This window comes from Bos taurus, chromosome 6 (genome assembly GCF_002263795.3).
Source record: "Bos taurus isolate L1 Dominette 01449 registration number 42190680 breed Hereford chromosome 6, ARS-UCD2.0, whole genome shotgun sequence".
NCBI lineage: Eukaryota > Metazoa > Chordata > Mammalia > Artiodactyla > Bovidae > Bos > Bos taurus.
The window spans coordinates 68,327,208-68,349,280 of record NC_037333.1 but is presented as its reverse complement, the minus strand read 5'-3'; the positions used below and the strand labels follow the sequence as shown (position 1 = coordinate 68,349,280).

At 40.7% G+C, this 22,073-nt stretch overlaps 1 protein-coding gene across 1 annotated transcript in view; it reads left to right on the top strand.

The window, feature by feature from the left end:
* USP46 (ubiquitin specific peptidase 46) overlaps nt 1–22,073 on the top strand; it is a 74,538-nt gene that overhangs the window by 29,195 nt on the left and 23,270 nt on the right. Inside the window, exons 3-5 of the mRNA NM_001192444.2 lie at nt 2,339–2,552; nt 4,042–4,271; nt 18,186–18,262. Coding sequence (NP_001179373.2) covers nt 2,339–2,552; nt 4,042–4,271; nt 18,186–18,262 — 521 coding nt within the window. The remainder of the gene's footprint in view (nt 1–2,338; nt 2,553–4,041; nt 4,272–18,185; nt 18,263–22,073) is intronic.

The window sequence follows — 22,073 nt, the reverse complement described above, 5'->3', positions numbered from 1 at the left end:
CTTTTGTGTGTCCTCCCTTTACCATCTGAATGGGCTTGTCAGATGGTATACATCAGCTCAGCCAGAGTGTTGAAAGGGTTACCGGCTCATCACCAGTGGTTGCTTCATAGCATAATTTGGTATCGGAAGCATGGATGGGAAGTGGGGGGAGACTGGGGTCAGTTTATCTCTAAATCCCTTGGCCTCATTTCACTTGTGCTCAGCAATGGTCCCCTTGTATATAGCCAGACTTGTCAGGCACTGTGTCCTGGATAAGTTCATGATGGCCAGGTAGTAAGGCAATATTACGCACCACCCTCATGAGCTTTCTTCTGCAGCTTTCTTCTCCTTTCTCTCTGGGGTGGAGGATTTAAATAACATCAGCTGTTACCTCACAAGCACCAGGTTTTCTGGAACAACTGCTCTGAGCATGGTCTGTCAGAACTCAGGTGTCATAGGTCATAGTCTCTACTGAGAGTGTCCTGAGCGAATGCCGCTTGTGGAATAATGGAGTGGACATTGTCTCTGAAGTGGTGCAGACTAATCCAAAGTCTGCCTGTGCTGTTCCCTAGCTGTGTGACCTTGGGCAAGTCACTTGCCCTCTCTGAGCTTCCGTTTCCCCCTCTGTGAAATGGATCACGGTGGTTGCTGCTGCTGCTGCTGCTGCTGCTGCTGCTGCTGCTAAGTCGCTTCAGTCGTGTCTGACTCTGTGCGACCCCATAGACGGCAGCTCACCAGGCTCCGCCGTCCCTGGGATTCTCCAGGCAAGAACGCTGCAGTGGGTTGCCATTTCCTTCTCCAGTGCATGAAAGTGAAAAGTGAAAGTGAAGTCCCGCAGCTGTGTCCCCGGCTTATGGTGAAGGATCCATGAGAGCTCCTATTGACGGTCCTGACGTGAGGCTGAGGCACACAGTGACATTCAGTAAACGTTAGTTCCTTTTCTTTCCCAGGAGTTGTTCACTGGTCCAGGGACCAAGTGTTACTAAAGGGTGTCTGGCTAAAGGTGAGGTACTGAGTAAAGAAAAGGATGGAAGGAGGAGGCTACAGTACTGAAATATAGGGCACTGTGTTGATGGAATACTGACTTATAATTGTAATACAACTTTTTAGGCATTGTGCAAAGGCCTCTTGCTTAAGCTCTATGAGAATAGTTATTCAAGTTGAGGGTATTCTGCCTTGGCCAGGGAAAAGACAGATGCAGACTGTGGAGGAATAAAGAACTAAAGCCATCTCCTAGCCTATGGAAGCGTTGTGAGATCTAAACCTATTAATAGTTTTGTACATGTTCACTTCGAATGGTAGTTCATGAAAGTTACAGCTTCTCTTTAAAAAGGGGTTTGTCTCATCATGTAATTGTGTCAAAGTAGATTAAAATGTATAAAAATAGAAAGTGTTCTATCTTAGCATACGAAGAAATGTCACGGTAAGGATGGCCGTGCATCTGCCTCGCTCTTGGGCAGATGACACACAAGCCAACAAACCAGGCTTGAGAAGATGTTCATGTTCTATTTTAATCTTACACAGCATTTTCTAACCTGCTCTTAATCTTCTAATTACCTTAGATGGTTTTCCTCTTTATTTTAGCATGTATGAAAAATTCTAAAATGAACGTCTCAGCTATGTGTTCTCCCATAGAATTGGTTATCCAGCCAGTTGAAAACCAGTGAGACTATGACTTTTTGCCTCGTTCAATCATAACCGTGGCTTTTGAGAAGTGCAGAATGTTACTCTCTGAGTCCTACTATGATGGCAGGAGACCAGGACCTATGTGCTATTGTATTGAGGCAGTGGCTACTTCGGCAGAAACGAGATTGCTTTGGAGAAAGTGAGGTGATTGGTCTGAAGCCTGTGGCAGGAGTGCCAGACCCTTGAAAGAGAGAAACTTAAAAACAAGTTCCTGCTCGGTTAAGGCTGGTTCAGCTGAGCAAGTGGTTCCTAGTAGCTGGATTTCTTTCTGATTGGGGTTTTTATTTTCCCTGTCATAGGAGTTTTGATGTGTTGCAATGTGACGTCTTTTGTGTCGCCAGCTGCTTTTCTGTGTCTCCATATCATGTTGATTTTTTTTTCTTTCTTCACCCTCTCTTTTAAGCACCAGAAAGTCTCATTAGATTTTTAAAAACCAAGGCTGAGTGTTCCTTATCATTTTATAGAGACTTTTATAGCCTAGAGATCTCTCCAGCTTGTGTGTACCAGCATTCATTTCCCTGGTGATCAGATAGTCACTGGTGTTCTGCATGGCTTACTGGTCTACCACGGCATGACATGGGGGACCTGGGCCAGTTCACACAAGGGCGGCCCCTCCCTCTCCTCACTGATCCCGAGAACCCTGATTTAAATCGGCCCTCTGGTCCTTTGGCAGTTCGGAAACACATGCTACTGTAACTCCGTTCTTCAGGCCCTGTACTTCTGCCGGCCGTTCCGGGAGAACGTGCTGGCGTACAAGGCCCAGCAAAAAAAGAAAGAGAACTTGTTGACATGCCTGGCAGACCTTTTCCACAGCATCGCCACGCAGAAGAAGAAGGTCGGCGTGATCCCACCAAAGAAGTTCATTTCGAGGCTGAGAAAAGAAAATGGTGAGTGGCATGGAGACGAATGTGTTTCGGATCTGAGATAAGGAGAATCAACAGGTCTGTGTAACCTCAAAATGAATCCCTCCCCTTTTTTTTAAATGGGAAAATAGTATGGCCAACTACTCAAATATCAGTTTTTAAATAAAAGATATTTCTTCTTTTCCACCCAGTATATAAAGCAAAATTGGATAAAAAGAAATATACTTAAAAATTCTGATTGGAACTTCCCTAGTGGTTCAGTGGTTAAGAGTCCACATTTCCTGTGCAGGGGGTGTGGGTTCCATCTCTGGTCAGGGAATTAAGATCCCACATGCCACATGGCCAAAAAAAAAAAAAAAGTAATCATTATAAGAGGAAAAATTGCCCAAGGCAGGACACTGACTGGAATAAATAGGTTGATGTAATAATTGAATAAAACAGTACTGTCTTATAAACTTGTCATAAGTGATTAAACTAAATGCACATTATCTAATTAGAGCCTCTCCTGTTTTAAAAATAATACCTCTGATTTTTATATGTCTAAAAGAGCTGAAGGATATCAAATTGATATTTTTCTATAATAAAAATGTCCTGCTGTCACTTGATTTTCTTCTTTTTTTTTTTTCCCTCTTTATCTGTTTTTTTTTGGGGAGATGTGGTGGTAGAAACAAGGTTATTCCAGAAGTTTTGCATGGGTAAATTTTATGACTATAGAAATATTTGATATGGCAACTTGTGTTTAGCCTAGATTTCAGCCGTATTGCAACAGACTTGCACAGTTAATCAGATGTTTGTTTTTTAAAGTCTCATTTAATTTGATTGCTGTCTTTTGAAGTTGTTGTAGTTTATACAGACCAGAATAAAAATAATCTGAGAAGGAAGCAGAACCCTCCCAAGTCTCCCTTGTGAACATGATTAATAATGAAGTTTCACAGCTGCATTCATCTCTTGATTGTTTGTCCTTATGGCAGGGAGCAGCAACGGGCTGCTAGAATCTTCTGTATTTGGTTTCAGAATGCTATCAGATAGATACATTCTCGTATATATCTCTCGTCTCCCTTATGTGTTTCATTTAAGCTGCTTCTAGGCTGGTCCAGAGTTTAATATGATCTTTGGGAAGAGACCCTGTCATTCTGGATAGATTACAAACTGAATAATTGATCATTGGTGGTCATATTATATTAAATATTGATATTTTATCAGGGAGCTTGTCAAGTATTTCCTGTTCTTTTTCTTTTCTTTTTTTGTAGAGCAAATACAAGTGTTTGTAGCTTTATATATATATGATGACTTTACAGAGGGAGATTGGGAAAATTTAGTTCTCAGTGGTAAAAAGTAGAAGTGAACAAAAATTTTTTAAAAAACTTATCCATTGAAGTTGCAAGATAGAGGTGAATATATCCCATACATGTCCATTCTTTCGATATAAAAATTGAAACATGGTTTGTAAAATTAAGCATTTCCTTTGCTTTTCAAGAGCCAGAGACTGAAATAACAACCCTCTCCTTTCCAGATCTCTTTGATAACTACATGCAGCAGGACGCCCACGAATTTTTAAATTATTTGCTAAACACTATTGCGGACATCCTGCAGGAAGAGAAGAAACAGGAGAAACAAAATGGAAAATTAAAAAATGGCAACATGAATGAACCTGCAGAGAATAATAAACCAGAACTCACCTGGGTCCATGAGATTTTTCAGGGAACGCTCACCAATGAAACTCGATGCTTGAACTGTGAAACTGTAAGCATCACGAGGGCTTTCATGTAATTTGCTTGTGCATATTTGTGCATGAGCTATGTTGTGCATGAGTGCAGTGTGGCATTGTAGCACCTAGCAGTTGTCTTCCTTGTATACAGACTGTTCTGTTTATATGTTTGAGCCTCAGGTGCAAACTTTGGAAGCTTGTCTCTATCTTAGATGTCTCAGCCGGTGGAAGTAGAGTGATCAGGGAAAAATCTCAAAAACTTAGATCACTATGCAGCATGGGCTAATTTGAGGGTCTAAAAATTGAACTATTGAATTGGACCTCTGCCAGTTATCTTGAAAATATTTGGGCCACAAGGAAGTCATGTGTGACTTAGAACAGACCATTTCCCCGGCATAAAGGGAATCAGCTGTGCTATGGTGAACTTGAACTCAAAAGACAGACCTAACTTCTGATTCTCCAGCAGTTAGCTGGGTGAATGGGATGAATCTCTGACAGCGCTGTTGCAGGGCCTGGGTGAGTCTGGCACGTGGTAGGCACTTAGTGTTGAATTTGAAGACGTTTTCTAGAGGGTGATTCAGGAGGTCACGTTGGCTTCGTATATTTGAGTTAACTCTATGAGTGGCCTCATGATGTGATAGATAAAAGCCCAACTCTAGGGCCAGGCTGCCAAGTTTGTATGTAGGCTGCCAAGTTTGGAGCTATGGGACCTTATGCAAATTATCCAACCTCTCTGAACTCACTCTCCTCATCTGTAAATTGGAGGTGTTGAGAGTGCTTATCTCCTAGGGTTGCTGGTTGGTGGTTTAGTCGCTAAGTCGTGTCCAACTCTTGTGACCCCATGAACTGTAGCCCATCAGGCTCCTCTGTCCATAGGATTCTCCAGGTATGAATACTAGAGTAGGTTGCCATTTCCTTTTCCAGGGGCTTGTCCCAACCCTGGAATTGAACCAGGGTCTCCTGCACTGCAGGCAGATTGTTTACCAACTGAACTATCAGGGAAGCCCCAGTGTTGCTGGGAGGATTAAACGAGTTAACTCTTGAAAGCACTTAAAAACTATGCTTGGCACATACCAACCAAGTATGCAGTAAAAGTCAGCGTTTATTATTTATTATTATAACTACTAACAATATGGAGAGTATGGGCTCATTTGGGGTCTCAAAGTTTAACACTATGAAAAATTCTCAAGAATTGTGCATTTCTAGGGGAGAGAATGATTTTCATCAGATTCTGCAAGGGGTCTAGGACCCAGAAATGGTTAAGAAATGTGAACTTAAGTGAGAGGTTTTTTGTTTTTTGGCAGTCTTCTATCCTTTTAAACAAGTTTTGAAGCGTTCTGATATGTTCATTGTAGAAATAATTAGAAAACATAGCTAAGCAAAAAGAGACTAAAAGTTACCAGTAATCTCCACTAGAGATGATAAATTTGTAACATTTTCTAAAAATTGTGATCTTGTTAGCCCAGAGATAACCACTTAAACATTTTAACATTTTGAAATATATCCTGCCAAAACATTTTCTACACATATTTATCTATCTAGAGATCTCTCCTCCCTCCCTTTCTCCTTCTGTTCCTTTATATTTTATATTCCATTAAAATTCAATGGAATATAGAAGTAGAATGTGTAATAAATCCATATGTATATAACTTGGGGTCAGTGATTGTTAGCACACTGACGCATCTTGATCGTCTTTCCTGTCATATCCCTCTTCACTGAACCGGTCTGTTTTTAAGGAAGTCCCAGGTAACATCATTTCTCATTTCTTCATTACTTTGCTATAAATCTCTGAAAGATAATAAAAGGTAAGAAAAAAAAAATTTTTTTAAACATCAGTACAATACTATTATCACACCTAAAAATGATTCCTTTAGATCATAATTCACTCAGTGTTCAAGTTTCTCCAAGTATGTCTTTTTTTTTTTAAACAGCTAGTTAATTCAAATCAGGATCCAAACATGGTCCATACATAGTCCATATTTTCTTTGGGAGAGTTTGTATACATTTTGAATGTTTTGGTAGAACTCAGAACTTATCTTTGCATCCTTAAAACATATAGTTCAGTTTGCCTTGTTTTTGGAGAAGGCAGTGGCACACCACTCCAGTACTTTTGCCTGGAAAATCCCATAGACAGAGGAGCCTGGTGGGCTGCAGTCCATGGAGTCACCAGAGTCAGACACGACTGAGCGACTTCACTTTCACGTTTCACTTTCATGCATTGGAAAAGGAAATGTCAATCCACTCCAGTGTTCTTGCCTGGAGAATCCCAGGGATGGGGAAGCCTGGTGGGCTGCTGTCTATGGGGTCGCACAGAGTTGGACACAACTGAAGTGACTTAGCAGCAGCAGCAGCAGCAGCCTTGTTTTTGATCTCTATATGAATGAAATCATACAATATGTGTTCTTTTGCATCCTGTTTTTTTTTCCTCACTAACCCTTGTGAGATTTATTTGTGTTGTTACATGATGCTTTAGTTCATTCATTCTCATTGTCCTATGTCAGTATTTATACAACTCTATTATTTTTATGATACAAGCTATTTATTTGAGATTTACTTCTTAATATTTGCTCTCTATTAAATTAATTATTGCCTGAAGATATCACAATTCATGAATCCATTTTATTGCTGATGGATATTTAGTTGTTTTCAATTTGGGGCAACTATGAACAATGAACATTCTAACATATAATCTAGTATACATAAATTTAGTTTCTTTAGGATATATGCACAGAAGTAAATTTGTTAGGTCATTAGGTGTGCTTATCATTAAACTCATTTGAAAATATCAAATTCCCACCTGGTATATAAGCATTCTCATTTCTCTACATTCTTATCTATACCCATTCTTAGATATCTTCACTTTGGTAATATAGTGGCTGTATAGACAATTATTCTTTTATTCAATAAACACCTTTTTTTCTTTTTCACATGTACTAAGTAAAGATACAGACACTGAGGATGCAGTGAGACCTTTGCCTTTCTGGAAGTTTGAGCATGAATGATAGACATAACAAATAATGAGTTTTGTAATTATGATTGCAAAATTTTATGAAGGAGAACAGAGTATTCTGTGAGCTTATGATACAAGAACCAGAACAGTGGGTCATCACATCTCTTCATTTAGCCAGATAACCTTCCCCAGATTGTCTAATCCGTTTGGTTATCTTTGAAATGAACACAGTTACTAAATCTATCTTGTGATTCTCTGCATGGATTTTCAGATAGGCTCAGTCACATTGGTAATTTCTTTTTTTGTCTAAGAACAGGTCAGTTGATCCCAAAAAATACAAAGGTTGCACCCCCAGACGACTGATTTGCAGAACCTGTTACTGAGCCTGTTAGTTTGTGAGGTTACTGTGGATCAGAAGCCTGTGCCCAAAGATTCCTCCAAAACTTTTGGATCATACCATAGTGTTTGTTTCAGTGGGATTCCAACCATTTATACTTCATTTGCAGAAAACAATGAGACTGTGTCTTTGTGGAGGATGGTGCATTTTGAAAAACCTGGATCTTTTTCCCCCCACCACAATTTTATTTTTTTAATTTATTTTTTAAATGGAGGATAATGCTTTACAGTATTGGTTTCTGCCCTACAACAATGTGAATCAGTCATAATTATATATATCTCCCCTGCTTTTTGAGCCTCCCTTCCCTCTCCTATCCCACCCTTCTACATCATAGAGCGCGAGACTGGGCTTCCTGTGTTATATAGCAATGATTAGATTTGTGGCAAGAGTTGTCCCCCCCACCCCCACCGCCGCTCTGGAGTTACTTGGATAATCACCTCCATTTTCTTAGCGACTGTAACTGGTTGGGAGCCTAGGAGTCACCTAATCCTTTCTCGCCCTGTGCCCAGGTCCCTCCAGTGACGTCCTAGCCAGTTGGTCACCAGCATCTGCTGGATTCTGTCCAGCGATAGGGAACCCAATCTCCCCAGGCGACACCTTCCATTTTTAGAAAGCTCTGATTGTTAGAAAGCCGTCTACTTTCTAAGAAAATACATAGTCTGCAGGCTTTTTCGTTGTTATTGTAGAACGTTGAGAATTCAGTGTAAAAGAAGACCTTAAGTTAAAGTTTTCCTTCACAGGATGAGAAATATAGGGCCCCATTTGAGTACTGTCCTCTGCCCAGGGCAAGCAGCCTTTTCAGAGTGCTTCCAGCAGAATTGCCAAGGCCATTAGTGAGTGCTCACAGTGGGATTAAACTACACTGGATCTGGAGCAGCAAATTGACCCCTGGGGGAGCCTTGCTGTCTGGGCAGCCTCAGCTGGTAGTTCCTCCAATTGTGCAAAAACCTTTTGTGCCAGTCTTCATGCTTTCAGACAACAATGATTTTTGTCTTTTTCTGGGTCTCACCCTTTGTAAATGTTGCCTGGGATTGCAGTGCAAATGTCAAGGGAAAGGTTTATGGAGAACAGCCGGTTTTCATTCTGCAATAGAACTGGGGAGACAATTTTAAGGGGCTCATCCTTTGCTGAATTTTCCAGATGAGCTTGACCAAGGTACTTTAGAATTGAGGCATGGGATTTTCCAGTCTAGCCTCAGCTCTCCCTTGGTTGTCCTCTGCTTGGGTCACAAGATTTGCTGCACCAGTTGGAGCTTAATTTTGTTGTTGTTGTTGTTAATTTTCACTCCCTTCTGTTTAATCCAAGTTTTTGCTTTGCAAATTTGTGGTTTTCATAGCTTCTCAGTGGCTTTAACGCATTTATATCTGTTGTTAGAGCCAAAAGTTTGTCTAAAGAGCTGCTTTATTAAGTACCAGTTGTAGGCTCCTTCTTGCTTTGTTTGCCAAGGTTAAAATTGATTCAGTAGAGCTTCTGAGCCCTGTACAGAGGAGCAGTGGGGGATGGGCACGTGGTCGCTGAGTAATGGTGCTGGGTTCCTGGGATTCAGATGGGCTGTCATTGCCACTTTTCCTGAGCCCACCTTCTTGGCATCACCTCTAAGCCAGTTTTCAGTTCCTGGCTGAACAGCATGGAGCTGCCACCTGGTCACCTTTACTGTTAAGCCTAGCAAAGGCTGCTGGGAATTTAGAAGCACATTTGAATAGGATTTTAATTACTCAGGACTTTTAGCAAAGCTCCTGATTTTTTATGTATGCCCTGTATATTAATTTGTTCTATTAATTTGTAATTAAAAAGAAGAGCAAGTAGGATCTCTTCCACTCTTTTAAAATTAGTTTCTGAGGAAGTCCATGCCCAGAATCAGGAGGGAAGAAAGGAGAATAAGATGTAGCCTGTACCTGCTGAGAGTATTGGAGTCTTAGCGATATATATGTTTCCTTGGAGACAAGCTGTGTTTTCACTTAGACCAGAATGAGATTCTTCTGTGTGGGAAGAAAATGGTTTTATTTTCTGGCAGTTTCCTGGGAAGAGAGAAAAGGGAGGGGGGGGAAATTGCTTGATCACTCACTGCTTTTGACTATGTCAGTCTGAGACAGGGAGAGGGAGAGAGAAAAATCCCCATGAAAGAGTTAGTGCTGTGTTTTGATGTCCCTGGCGTGGCTCACCCACCTGAGCAGTGCTTGCTCACTCTTAATTCTGGAAACAGTTTGCACTGGGAATTGAGAAAGTTACAATAACTTTCTCCAGTCCTTTAATTAGATGTGTACCTTTCTTCCCTCTCCCTAGAATAATTAAGTAGAGGAAAAGATTTGCATCTAAAGGGAGACAGTGTTTCTTTGTTTTTATCCCCCTTTAAGTACAAGAACTTGAGTAGAACTATCTAAATTATGTGTGAACTTCAGTTGGCTAGAATCCTTTTATTATCTCTCAAAGAAGGGCCATTTGAGTTTTTAAAAAGATTTACTGATGAAAAAAATATACTACCCGTGAATTATGTTTTTAAAAATCAGGAACAAGAATGTATAAACAGTAAATCATCCATAATTCTGCCACCCAGATGCCACTGTTGGCATTTCGATATCTTTTCATTTGTTCAGTCTTTTGTTCAGTTATGTATTCATTTATTTAGTGAATAGTAATATGAATCTATTAAATAATGGAAATTATGTTATGTACTAGAGATATAGCAGTTAAAGCAAACAGAAAAGACAGTCCCTGCTCTTTTATTTACTAACGTACATGTTTAAAGTTATACTTTTTCCTTTTATCACGCAATCAGTGCTGGTTGCGTCTCTCAAATCCTGATGTTTTCTTTGTCACTAGCTCAGAATATTTTCTAATTTCTCTTGTGTCTCTTTTCCTTTTACTCATGTATTGCTTAGAAGTATGTTGTTTAATTTTCGAATACTTGGTGTTTTCCCAGGTTTCTTAATGTTTTCCAATTTCACTTTGTTTTGGTTAAGGAATATATTCTTTATGATTTCAGTCTTTTAAAATTTACTGTAACATGTTTTGGATCCTAACACAGTGTCTGTCTTGGTAAATGTACTTGAAAACAAGGTGTGTCAACCTTAGAACTATTAACCGTTGGGATCCAATGTTTCTTTGTTGTGGGGTACTGCTCTGAGCATGGTTAGCTGCATCCCTAGCTTCTACCTACTGGATGCCAGTAGCATCCCCAAAGATATGACAACAAAAATGTCTGTAGACATGGCCAAATATCCCCTGAAAGGCAAAGTTTCCCTTATTAAGAACCATTGAGTCAAAAATGATTTGTATTTTGTAGTGGTTGGGTATAGTATTCTCTAAGTATCAGTAGGTCATGATGATTGGTAGAGTTATTCAGATTGTCTGTGTTTTTCTTAACTCCCCTGCCCGCCCCCACCCCCCGGGTTTTATGTCATTTGTTGAGAAAGAAATGTTAAAATATCTAACCATAATGTGGGATTGTCTTATTTCTCCCTCTAATCCTGTCAGTTTTTGCTTCATGAATTTTTTTCTACTTTTTAAAAACAACTTTGTTGAGGTGCAGTTTATGTACCATAAAATTTATCCATTCAGTGCAAAAAATATATATATATTTTTTTGGTGATTTGCTGGATTATGCAACTATAACCATAATCCAGTTTTAAAACTTTTCCACCACACCAATAAGATCCTTTGTATTGAGCAGCATCAAGAATGGGAATGTGACATCATCTTGTGGGATTATATCAACTTCTGTCTTCAGATATTTACCTTTTTTGAGCATTTCATATAATTAGAATCATACAAATGTAGTCTTTTGTATCTGATTTCTTTTACTTGCATATCATTTTTGTAGTTCATCTGCGTTATAGTATGTGGTTCATTCTTTTTTTCTTGGTGAAGTGTTCCAGCTTCATATATTTTTGAGACTTTGCTACAAAAAACTAGGGCTTCACTAGTAGCTCAGTTGGTGAAGAACCCGCCTGCAATGCAGGAGACCCCAGTTTGATTCCTGGGTCAGGAAGATCCCCTGGAGAGGAGATAAGCTATACTCACTCCAGAATTCTTAGGCTTCCCTGGTGGCTCAGCTGGTAAAGAATCTGCAGTGTGGGAGACCTGGGTTCAGTCCCTGAGTTGGGGAGATTCCCTGGAGAAGGGAACGGCTACCCACTCCAGTATTCTGGCTTGGAGAATACCAAGGAGTGTATATAGTTCTTGGGATTGCAAAGACTCGGACACGACTGAGCGACTTTCACTTTCACACTTCTATGAAGGACTTCTGTATTTTTTATTATGTTTTTCTAGTAAATTGACCCAATTACTAGGAAATAGTTTTTTTACTTATAATTTTGTCTAAAATCTATTTTCTTATATTAAATAGTCCACTATATATGCATCTTGACTCTTTACATAGTATATCTTTTCCACCCATTTATTTTTAGCTTATCTATTTCTTTATATTTAAGGTATAGCTCTTGTGGACAGTATATAACTGGTCTTGCTTTTCAAAAAAAGTCCAACTTAAAACTTTCACTTGAAAAAAAGTGTTTAATTATTAACATGGTTGGGTTTGATGCTCCGTTATTTTCTGTTTTTCCTCCTGAGCTCTATTCCTCTTTCTCCGATTTTTTTTTCTTTCCCCTTTTTGGATGATTTGTGCATGTATATGTATATGTATTATATTTAATAATTCCATTAACATTTTTCTCTTAGTGTATCTTTGGAGAATATAGTATACTTTTCACAGTCCACTTAAAGTTACTAGGTTGGTGCAAATGTAATTGCAGTTTTGGACCGTGAATTTTAAATCATTATAATTAGGCTCAAACATATCTTTATTAATCAAAATAGGAGCCATTACAATCAACACAGTTTTGCTACTGAGAAATAAGTTTGTTTATTCCTTTAGCATAAAATCCGTGCTTTGGGCTTTGAGGAACTCTTGGAAAGCACTTTCTGCCTCCTGCTGGTTGTGGACGTGTTTTCCCTGCAAACGTTGTGGAGATGCTTGAAGACGCAGTAGTTGATTGGCAAGAAGTCAGGTGAATGTGGCGAGTGAGGCAAACCTTCGTAGCCCAGTTTGTTCAACTTTTAGCATGTTGGTTGTGTGATGTGCAGTCAGGTGTTGTCGTGGAGAAGAATCGGGCCCTTCCTGTTGACCAGTGCTGGCTGCAAGGTGCTGCAGTTGTCGGTGCATCTCACCAATTTGCTGAGCGTACTTCTCACTACAATGGTTCCACTGGGATTCAGAAAGCTATAGTGGATCAGTCAGCAGACTACCAAACAGTGACCATGACCTTTTTTTGGTGCAAGTTTGGCTTTGGGAAGTGCTTTGGAGCTTCTTCACAGTCCAGCCTCTGAGCTGGTCATCGCCAGTTATTATATAAAATCCACTTTTCGTCCAGTGTCACAATCCAATCAAGAAATAGTTCGTTGTAGTTGTGTAGAATAAGGAAAGATGACACTTGAAAACGACAATTTTTTTTGATTTGCAGTCATCTCATGAGGCATTCAGGGCTTCCCTGGTGGCTGAGATGATAAAGAATCAGCTGCAGTGCAGGAGACCCAGGTTCGATTCGTGGGTCAGGAAGATCCCCTGGAGGAGGGCATGGCAACCCACTCCACTATTCTTGCCTGGAGAATCCCATGGACAGAGGAGCCTGGCAGGCTACAGTCCATGGGGTCGCAAAGAGTCAGGTATGACTGAGTGACTAACACATGAAACATTCACTTATCAAGCTTATTCACCTTTCCAATTTGCTTCAAATGCCGAACAACCACAGAATTGATCAACGTTGAGTTCTTTGGCAACTTCTGTAATTATAAGAGGATCAGCTTCAATGATGTCTCTCAGTTTGTCATTGTCAACTTCCAATGGCTGATCACTGCACTGCTTATCTTCAAGGCTCTCGTCTCCTTTGCAAAACTTCTTGAACCCCCACTGCACTGTACGTCCGTTAGCTGCTCCTGGACCAAACGTGTTGATGCTGAAAGTTAATCTCTGCTGCTTTATGACCCATTTTGAACTCAAATAAGAAAATCGCTTGAATTTGCTTTTTGTCTAATGTCATTTCCATAGTCTAAAATAAATATAAAATGAACAGCAAGTAATAAATCATTAGCAAAAAACAAAGTGAGAAATGTGTTTTAAAATGATGTATAACAAAACCACATTTATTTAAAACGTATTCCAGTATCAGATGGCAAATTTCAACATTGCAAAACCACAATTACTTTTGCACCAACCTAATACTAATGTTGCTGCCTGCTGCCCAGTCGCTTCAGTCGTGTCCGACTCTGTGCGACCCCATGGACTGCAGCCCACCAGGCTTCTCCGTCCATGGGATTCTCCAGGCAAGAACACTGGAGTGGGTTGCCATTTCCTTCTCCAGTGCATGAAAATGGAAAGTGAAAATGAAGTCACTCAGTCGTGTCTGACTCTTAGCGACCCCATGGACTGCAGCCTACCAGGCTCCTCCATCCATGGGATTTTCCAGGCAACAGTACTGGAGTGGGGTGCCATTGCCTTCTCCCAATACTAATGTTACATTTCACATAAAACATAGTTAACTCATAACTGTGTAGGTGCCTATTCCTTCCACCCCAACCTTCCTTGTCTTTTATGCTGTAATTATATGTATTACATTTACACATATTATAACCCCCACAAGACAAAATCACAATTCCCATTTTCGATGCTTTTCATTTTTTCTTGAGATCTGGATTTCCATCTGGTAACTTTTGGTTTAAAGAATTTCCTTTAACCTTTCTTGTGGTGCAATTCTGTTAATAATGAATTCTGTTCATTTTCTTGTCTTCATTCTTGAAGGAGATATTTATCAGATACAGGAATTCTGTTCTGATAGTTTTTCCTTTAGCACACTAAACAAGTTCAGTGTCTTCTGGCCCTTGAATTTTTGATGAGAGACCAGCTTCCAGTGAAATCATTCTCCGGTAATGTGTCATTTTTTGAAAAAAAAAAAAAAAAAATTGTTTATTGTGGGATCTCTGTTCCCCAACCAGGATTTGAACTGGGGCCACAGTCATGAAAGCCCAGAATTCCAATCATTAGATCACCAGGGAACTCCCTGTAATGTGTCATTTCTCTCTACGTGTTTTTAAGATTTGCTTTTTCACCTTTGGCTTTCAGCAGTTTGACCTTGGCTGGCCTTCTTTGTATTTATCCTGCTTGATTCTTGTTGAATATCTTCAATCTATAAATGTATATCTTTCACTGAATTTAGGGAATATTCAGCCATTATTTGTCAAATAGTTTTTCTGCCCTATTCTCTTTCCTCCCCTTCCGGGACTCCCGTTAGTTTATGATATTTTCTAACAGGTTTATGAGTATTAATTTTTATTTCAATCTTTTTTCTTCCTTTATTCTTCTCATTGGATAATTTCTGTTGTTCTGTCTTCAAATCCACTGATCTCTCTCCAGATCTCTGTTAAGTCCAGTTCAGTTCAGTTGCTCAGTCGTGTCTGACTCTTCGCGACCCCATGAATCGCAGCACGCCAGGCCTCCCTGTCCATCACCAAGTCCCGGAGTTCACTCAGACTCACTTCCATCGAGTCAGTGATGCCATCCAGCCATCTCATCCTCTGTCGTCCCCTTCTCCTCCTGCCCCCAATCCCTCCCAGCATCAGACTCTTTATTAATTTTTTAGTTCTGGAATTTCCATTTGATTCTTTTTTTGTTTGTTTCTATTTCTCTGCAGTCTTATGTTTTGGTTCACGGTGAATATATTATATTTCACTTTATTGAAGATAGTTACAGTAGCTTCTTTAGAATCATTGTTTGTTACTTCCAACATCTGGGGCATCCCAGGATTGGTCTCAGTTATTTCCTTTTACTTAAGAATATCTTCCATTTTCCTGATTCTTCACATATGGTAAGTTTGGATCATATCTAGGACGCTAAGAATGTTAAGTTTGAGAGTCTCTGGGTTCTGCTGTTTTTCTTCGATGAGTTTCTTAAGTTTTAGCAGGTAGTTGTGTTGGTTGGACTCAAACTGCAGACTCTGTTTCTCAGGCAGCAGCTTGACTCTTGGGTCAGCCCTCTTGTCTCCAGCCGTGTTGCTGTGAGTGTACTCGGTGTGAGCGTGGCTCAGGGGTCAGCCAGAGATGTGGGCAGCCAGAGTTGGGAATACCTTCTCAGATTTTTTCCGTTCTCAGTGGACATGGTTTCCCAGGATGGTTTTTCTGCCTCCTAAACCAGAAAGATTGCATTTTCCCCCCATGAATCCCCAGCTAAAGGCTGTGAAACTATGAATTCATCCTTTGCAACTCTTCCTCCTCCCAAATGTGAACCGCCCATCTGCCTGTCTTTGTTTCTTCTCTGTTGGTTTATCTGAGTTTATAGTTTTCTGGAGGAGTGCTGGAAGACAGGATCTTAGTCATTACTGAAGCCAGTCTTTCAAACTTTCATTTTAGTAAGGGGGAAACTGACAATAAATGAATAAAAATAAAAAGTATATACAGACATACCTTGGAGGTATTGCGAGTTTAGTATCAGACCACTGCAATAAAGTGAATATTACAAAGAGGCAAGTCACACAAATTTTTTGGTTTTCCAGTGCATGTGAACGTTATTTTTACACTGTATTGTGGTCTTTTAAGTGTACAATAGCATTGCATTTAAAAAATGTATAATACTTTAATTAAAAAATACTTAAATCTAAAAAATGATAATCATCATTTGAACCTTCAGTAAGCCATAGAAGTAACATCAAAGATCACTGATTACAGATCACCATAAGACATAATAATGAAAAATTTTTTAATGTTGCAAAAATTACCAAAATGTGACACAGAGACATGAAGTGAGCAAATGTTACCGAATAGACTTGCCTGACACATAGTTGCCACAAATCTTCAAATTAGAAAAAACACACTGTCTGCCAGGTGCAATGAAAGGAGGAATGCCTGTCATGTTAAGTAGTTCTGTTGGTTATTTGTTGCTTTGCTACAGACTTCCCCAAAACTCTGAGGCTTAAATCAACTCTGATTTATTTTCACTATAATTCTGCAGCCTTGGGTTGGTGGGGAGTTGCCTGATCCAGCTGGCCTTACCCAGACCTGTGGGTCTGCATCTCAGCTGTCTCACACATGTATCCACAGGCTGGTGGGGGTTGAGCTCTAGTCTGGGCTTCGCCAGGACACCTTAGTGAGAACACTCTCCTCTGTGGGCTCTCATCTTCTTCAGGGGAGCAGTCACGGGGCCAGCCTGGGTTACCTTTCTCATGGTGGTGGCGGAAGTGCAGGAGAGGAGTCCCGTATTTCATGTAATATTATGCCCACAACATAGTAACCCATTCCCTACTATTTGACCATTTTAGACCATTTAAAATATTTTGCCCCTCCTGGATTTGTTGAGTACTGACTTCTTAAAGCACTTTACATGTATTAGTTTATTTCATTCTCATAACAACTTTATGAAATAGCTACTCTTCTCCCACTTTACAGATGAGGGAACTGAGGTACAGAGTGGCTAAAGTCATCCACTGTAAGTAGCAGAGACAGGACATGGAGCTGGGCAACTGCCAGTACCCATTCTTCGGTGTGCTAATAAAAGCATGAAGGATTGTGTCCACATCTCTGAATGTTGGAGTACTGGCTCCTAGGATAGTTGTCACATTTATAGGCGTATTATTTTTGTTTGCTGCTAGGTGACTGGGCATCTTAAAGTTGCTGCTGGGCTAGTTTGTCCCTCCTACTCCAAGATGGTGAAATGCTAGGCTAGCTGGTGAGCTTCGTTAAGTACAGACCCAGAAGTGGTGTGGTGTTAGCTGTGCAGGCTGAGAAATAGTCGGGACTGATGATCAACTCGGCCAGCACAGGAGACATAAGAGATGTGGGTTCAGTCCCTGGGTCGGGAAGATCCTCTGGAGGAAGGCATGGCAACCCACTCCAGTATTCTTGCCTGGAAAATCCCATGGACAGAGGAGCCTGGCAGGTTATAGTCCATGGGATCACAAAGAGTCGGACATGACTGAAGTGACTTAGCAAGCAAAGCAGCCCAAGCCCAAGCTCCAGGTCTGGGTGGTACCCCAGACAGCAATGGGCATTCTGCAGGATGGCACTTGCTGGGCCAGAGGACAGCTGTGTGTGCAGGTAGGGTGACCCTCTGGCCCATAGCACTTTCAGCTCCCTGGCCCCACATACAGTTTGAATGACGAGGCACCAGAGGAAGGGAGTGATTTCAGGGCACTGGCAGGAAGTGCAGACAGCTTAATGGAGGGCAGTCATCTGAGCAATAGGTTTATAAGGCTCTTGTCATTTTTCTGTTTCCATTGTTAACCATTCTGCCAGGCTGAGCTGTAAGGATACCTGTCTGATACTTCTTGCTTTGAAACAGTGGGAGAGATGAAAGGACAGGAAGAGAAATCTGGTTGAGTTATAATTGTGAAAAGCCTGAGTCAAAGCTGGGATATAGGTATGCTTTAGAGTTTTCTAAGAATTTAGAGTTTTCTCTTGCTTGGGATTGTTTTCAAGGTTAACCAGTTGCCAGTGAATATACAAAGTCACACCTGCCTTTAACTGTAGTTACGGGTTTTGGTTCCCTGTAAGTATTCAAAATTACACCTGCTTGTCTGTTATGTATTTTATACCTAATACTTTTTCCTTTTTTTGCTTCAGGTTAGCAGCAAAGATGAAGATTTTCTTGACCTTTCTGTTGATGTGGAGCAGAACACATCTATTACCCACTGTCTAAGGTAACCTCATGAATTCTGACTATGGTCTGAGTTTTTGATGAGGCTAATAAGTCATGGGGGAAAATTTCCTGTATTTCTTCAGGAGATAATCTTCCTTTCTGTTAAACCAATGTAATCCTATTATTTTCTATTTCTTCTTTCCCTAGAGAGATTAGAAATAAGTATATGTTGTCTAGAGAAGAGTCCTGCTGAGGAGTGAGGGGATCAAGTGGAAGTCATTAGTCATTAAGTTTAAAAATAAGGTTTTAATCTTTAATACAGATGTGTGCTTTGGGCCCTCATCTGCCTCTCCACACACACAGACATACCCAATCACAGTCACACAATTAAGTTGAAAAATGCTACGGATGCCTACCATTCCTTTCTTTTTCTAAGCTAATCTAGTCTTTGATTTTAAAAATTATGCACTTTTGAACTGAGAACCGATGACGGCATTGCCTTTTCCTCTATCTCGCAGCATTGTGTAGAGCTCATTCATGGAAGAAGGCTTTCTCCTAATTAGAGTTGAGGGGAGGTAAGGTTCCCTGAGTGTAAGAGTAACATACGCCCAGGGTTCCTGCAGATATTGTGTTTTGACTTGTAGTTGAAAACGTGCTCAGAATTGATTTGTTGTTGTTCAGTTGCTAAGTTGTATCTGATTGTTTGTGACCCCATAGACTGCAGCATGCCTCACTTCCCTGTCCTTCAGCTCTCTCTCATAGTTTGTTCAAATTATGTCCTGAAGTCAGTGATGCTGCATAATCATCTCATCCTCTGTTGCCCCCTTCTCCTGCCCTCAATCTTTGCCAGCATCAGGGTCTTTTCCAATGAGTCGACTCTTTCCATCAGGTGGCCAGAGTATTAGAGCTTCAGCATCAGACCTTCCAATGAATATCCATGGTTGATTTCCTTTAGGATTGACTGGTTTGATCTCCTTGTTGTCCAAAGGACTCTCAAGCATCTTCCCAACACCACAATTGATGCTGAAAGCATCAATTCTTCGGCACTCAGCCTTCTTTATGGTCCAACTCTTACCATATATGGCTACTGGAAAAACCATAGCTTTGACTATACGGACCTTAGTTGGCAAAGTGATGTCTCTGCTATTTTAATACTCTGGAGACACAATTCACTGTCCTGTCCTCACTTCTTTCTCCTCCTTTTAACTTATAATTAGCCCCACTCTTCTATACACCGGAGGTCAAGGGCTAGCGTCAGGTATGTATCTCGTGGCGCTTATAGTCTGGTGGGAATCCACGGACAGGAATTGGTGCTTTGAAGGACATTAAACATGTCTAGAGAGTGGCTGGTAGTGGGGGTGCCCGGGCAGGCCAGGTGGTCTGGGTGGCCCTTCCCATTGCTTAGAATGCCTCATCAGCTCAGGGCACTGTTGGGTTTTTATTTATTTATTTTAAAAAAGTTTATTCTATTTAAGGATAGGTGATTTACAGTGTGGTGTTACTCTCTGCTGTACCTCGGGGTGATTCAGTTATATATGCATTCTTTTTTGGTTTGTCACAGGATATTGAATATAGTTCCCTGTGCTGTATAGTAGGAACTTGTTCATCCATCCTATATTTAATGGTTTGCATCTGCTAACCCCACACTCCCAATCCTCCACCCCCTGCCCACACCCCGCCAGCGACCACAAGGCTGTTATTCTCTATGTCTGTGAGTCTGTTTCATAGATAAGTTCAAGGTCCCACACATAAGTGATACCATATGGTATTTGTCTTTCTCTTCCAAGCCCTGTTGATCTTTATCAGTGGGCATTGTGTGACAGAATTGTTCTATCAGGAGTTCAGGTTACTCAGAACTCTTTAGATTAAAGGGACTTGCTGTGGCCGTCGACTGTTAGAAAGTCATTTTTCATGGTAGAGGCACCAATTCCAACCTGGCAGAACGTCCCAGTTCGTCTGGGTGTCATGTATTGTGTGAGCTGGGGGCTGGTTACTCTCTCATTCCCAGGAGGCTGAGCCTTCCCCTGTCCCCACCAAGTTACCTCAGCACCTCCTGCTGGTCTGGCATTTCATCGTTTGTCTCCAGATGCCTTGGGTCCAGGTGTCCAGGACACATTTATGGTCTCTGTTTGCAAAGCATTTTTCAGGCCAAGATAGCTTTTTTTGTTTCTTCTGATTGGTTCTGTTTTTGGCATGGGCTCTTAATATTCCTGTGAAAAGAAGCCAGTTTTGATTTCCTTAGGGTTTTGTGATCACAAGGAGGCGAAAAAGCTATAAAGTTATGCCAGAGCTGGTCATATGTGAGGGAGCACAAGAAAGGGTATTACCTGCCCATTCTTCTTGGAGAAGAGGAGCTAGGAGGCTGGCTGCTTCCCCTCCCTTCTAAGAAATTCCTGGGCTGTTCAGGAGGGCAGATGGCAGTGGCTATAGCTTTGAGACCAGCTAAGAATTTCAACCATTGGGGAGCCTCGTTACAGACAAATGTAACCCAGAACTAAGTCCCCTCACTTTTTTTTTCTGGAGGAAATACATACATTGGCAGTGCATACCTGATGAAGGCAGACTGGAGACATTTGGAGGCCTTTAAGCCGGGATGGGTACAGAATAGCCTCACAATACATTTTAAACAACATCAAATTCTCATCTGATTGTTCAGGCTGATATTCCTGAAGGGCCTGCCCCTCCCCCTTAGTACATCATCCTGAAAATAGACGTTGGCTGACTTACCTGGACCTGCCTTCATCGGTGCCTAAGAGCTCACCTCCCCAACAGAGAGAAGCCTGCCAGGTGTTGCTGTTCAACCACTGAGAGTTCTGGGGTGGGGGTGGCAGCTTTCCAGCCTCTCCCAGAGGAACAAAGTGCAGGAGAGAGTTCAGGGAATAAATGATGCCAGCTGATCTGTTAACTTTTTCTATTTGAGACAAAAGAGAAGGAATGATTATGATCTTTTTTGGCCCCTTTTATGGCTTAATGTGGTTTGCATTCTTGAGGATTTGTTTTTCAAACTAGAATTATGAGTTGTCTTCTTTAACATCATGCCTGCGTATCTTTTCTGGTGTGATATCCTTACCATTTATTTTGATATTGAGAAAAGTTAAAAATCAAGCTAAAATTGTAGGATTTAAAGCCACCTTCTTCCAGAAGGGCTTTAGGTGATCAATTACAACGTGTTTTCAATGAACTTTTATCCCAGAGAAATGATGATATAAATAGTGGTTAATTTGGGAAACAGGTTTAGAGAAGCCATTAAAGCCATATTGTAGCTGAGGTATACTTCTAATATTTCACATCACAGCACCGTGTCTTAGGCAGGCAGAGTGAGCCATCTGCATCATAGGAGGATACTGAGAAATTTCTTTTTCTTTTGAAAAGTTCAGGGATAGCCTCAGGCAAAAACTTAAAATATGTGTTTATCTTACCCCCTTGTCCTTTTGGGCATTTTTTGTCTTTCACTTCAGGGCCTTAGTCCCTCCCTGTGGCTCCTGCACAGAAATGTACCTCTCTCCTCAAAGGGCTCGATGCTCTGACACCACTCTCCTCTTCCTCTGTCCTCCTCTCATTAAAAATGCCCATTCTCTCAGGGCCAGGGAGGTCAGCGTTTTTTAGTTCTCCCAAAGCTCTATTTTAAAATTACTCTTCCTTTTAAAAAAATGTCTTTTCATTTTGGAAACTTCTCTGTGCCAAGTTTATATGGAACTCTATCACAAATCTATTGCCATATGCTTATCTGTCAGTTTCTCTGTTTTATCTGGCTTGTGTCTTAGTTTTGGCTATTTCTCATATATGGTATTTGCTAATATCTGACACACCTTTCTTGTGGATTTCTTTTTTTCAACTTTCTTTAACACTTGAGTCAGTAGTTCTCAAACTTT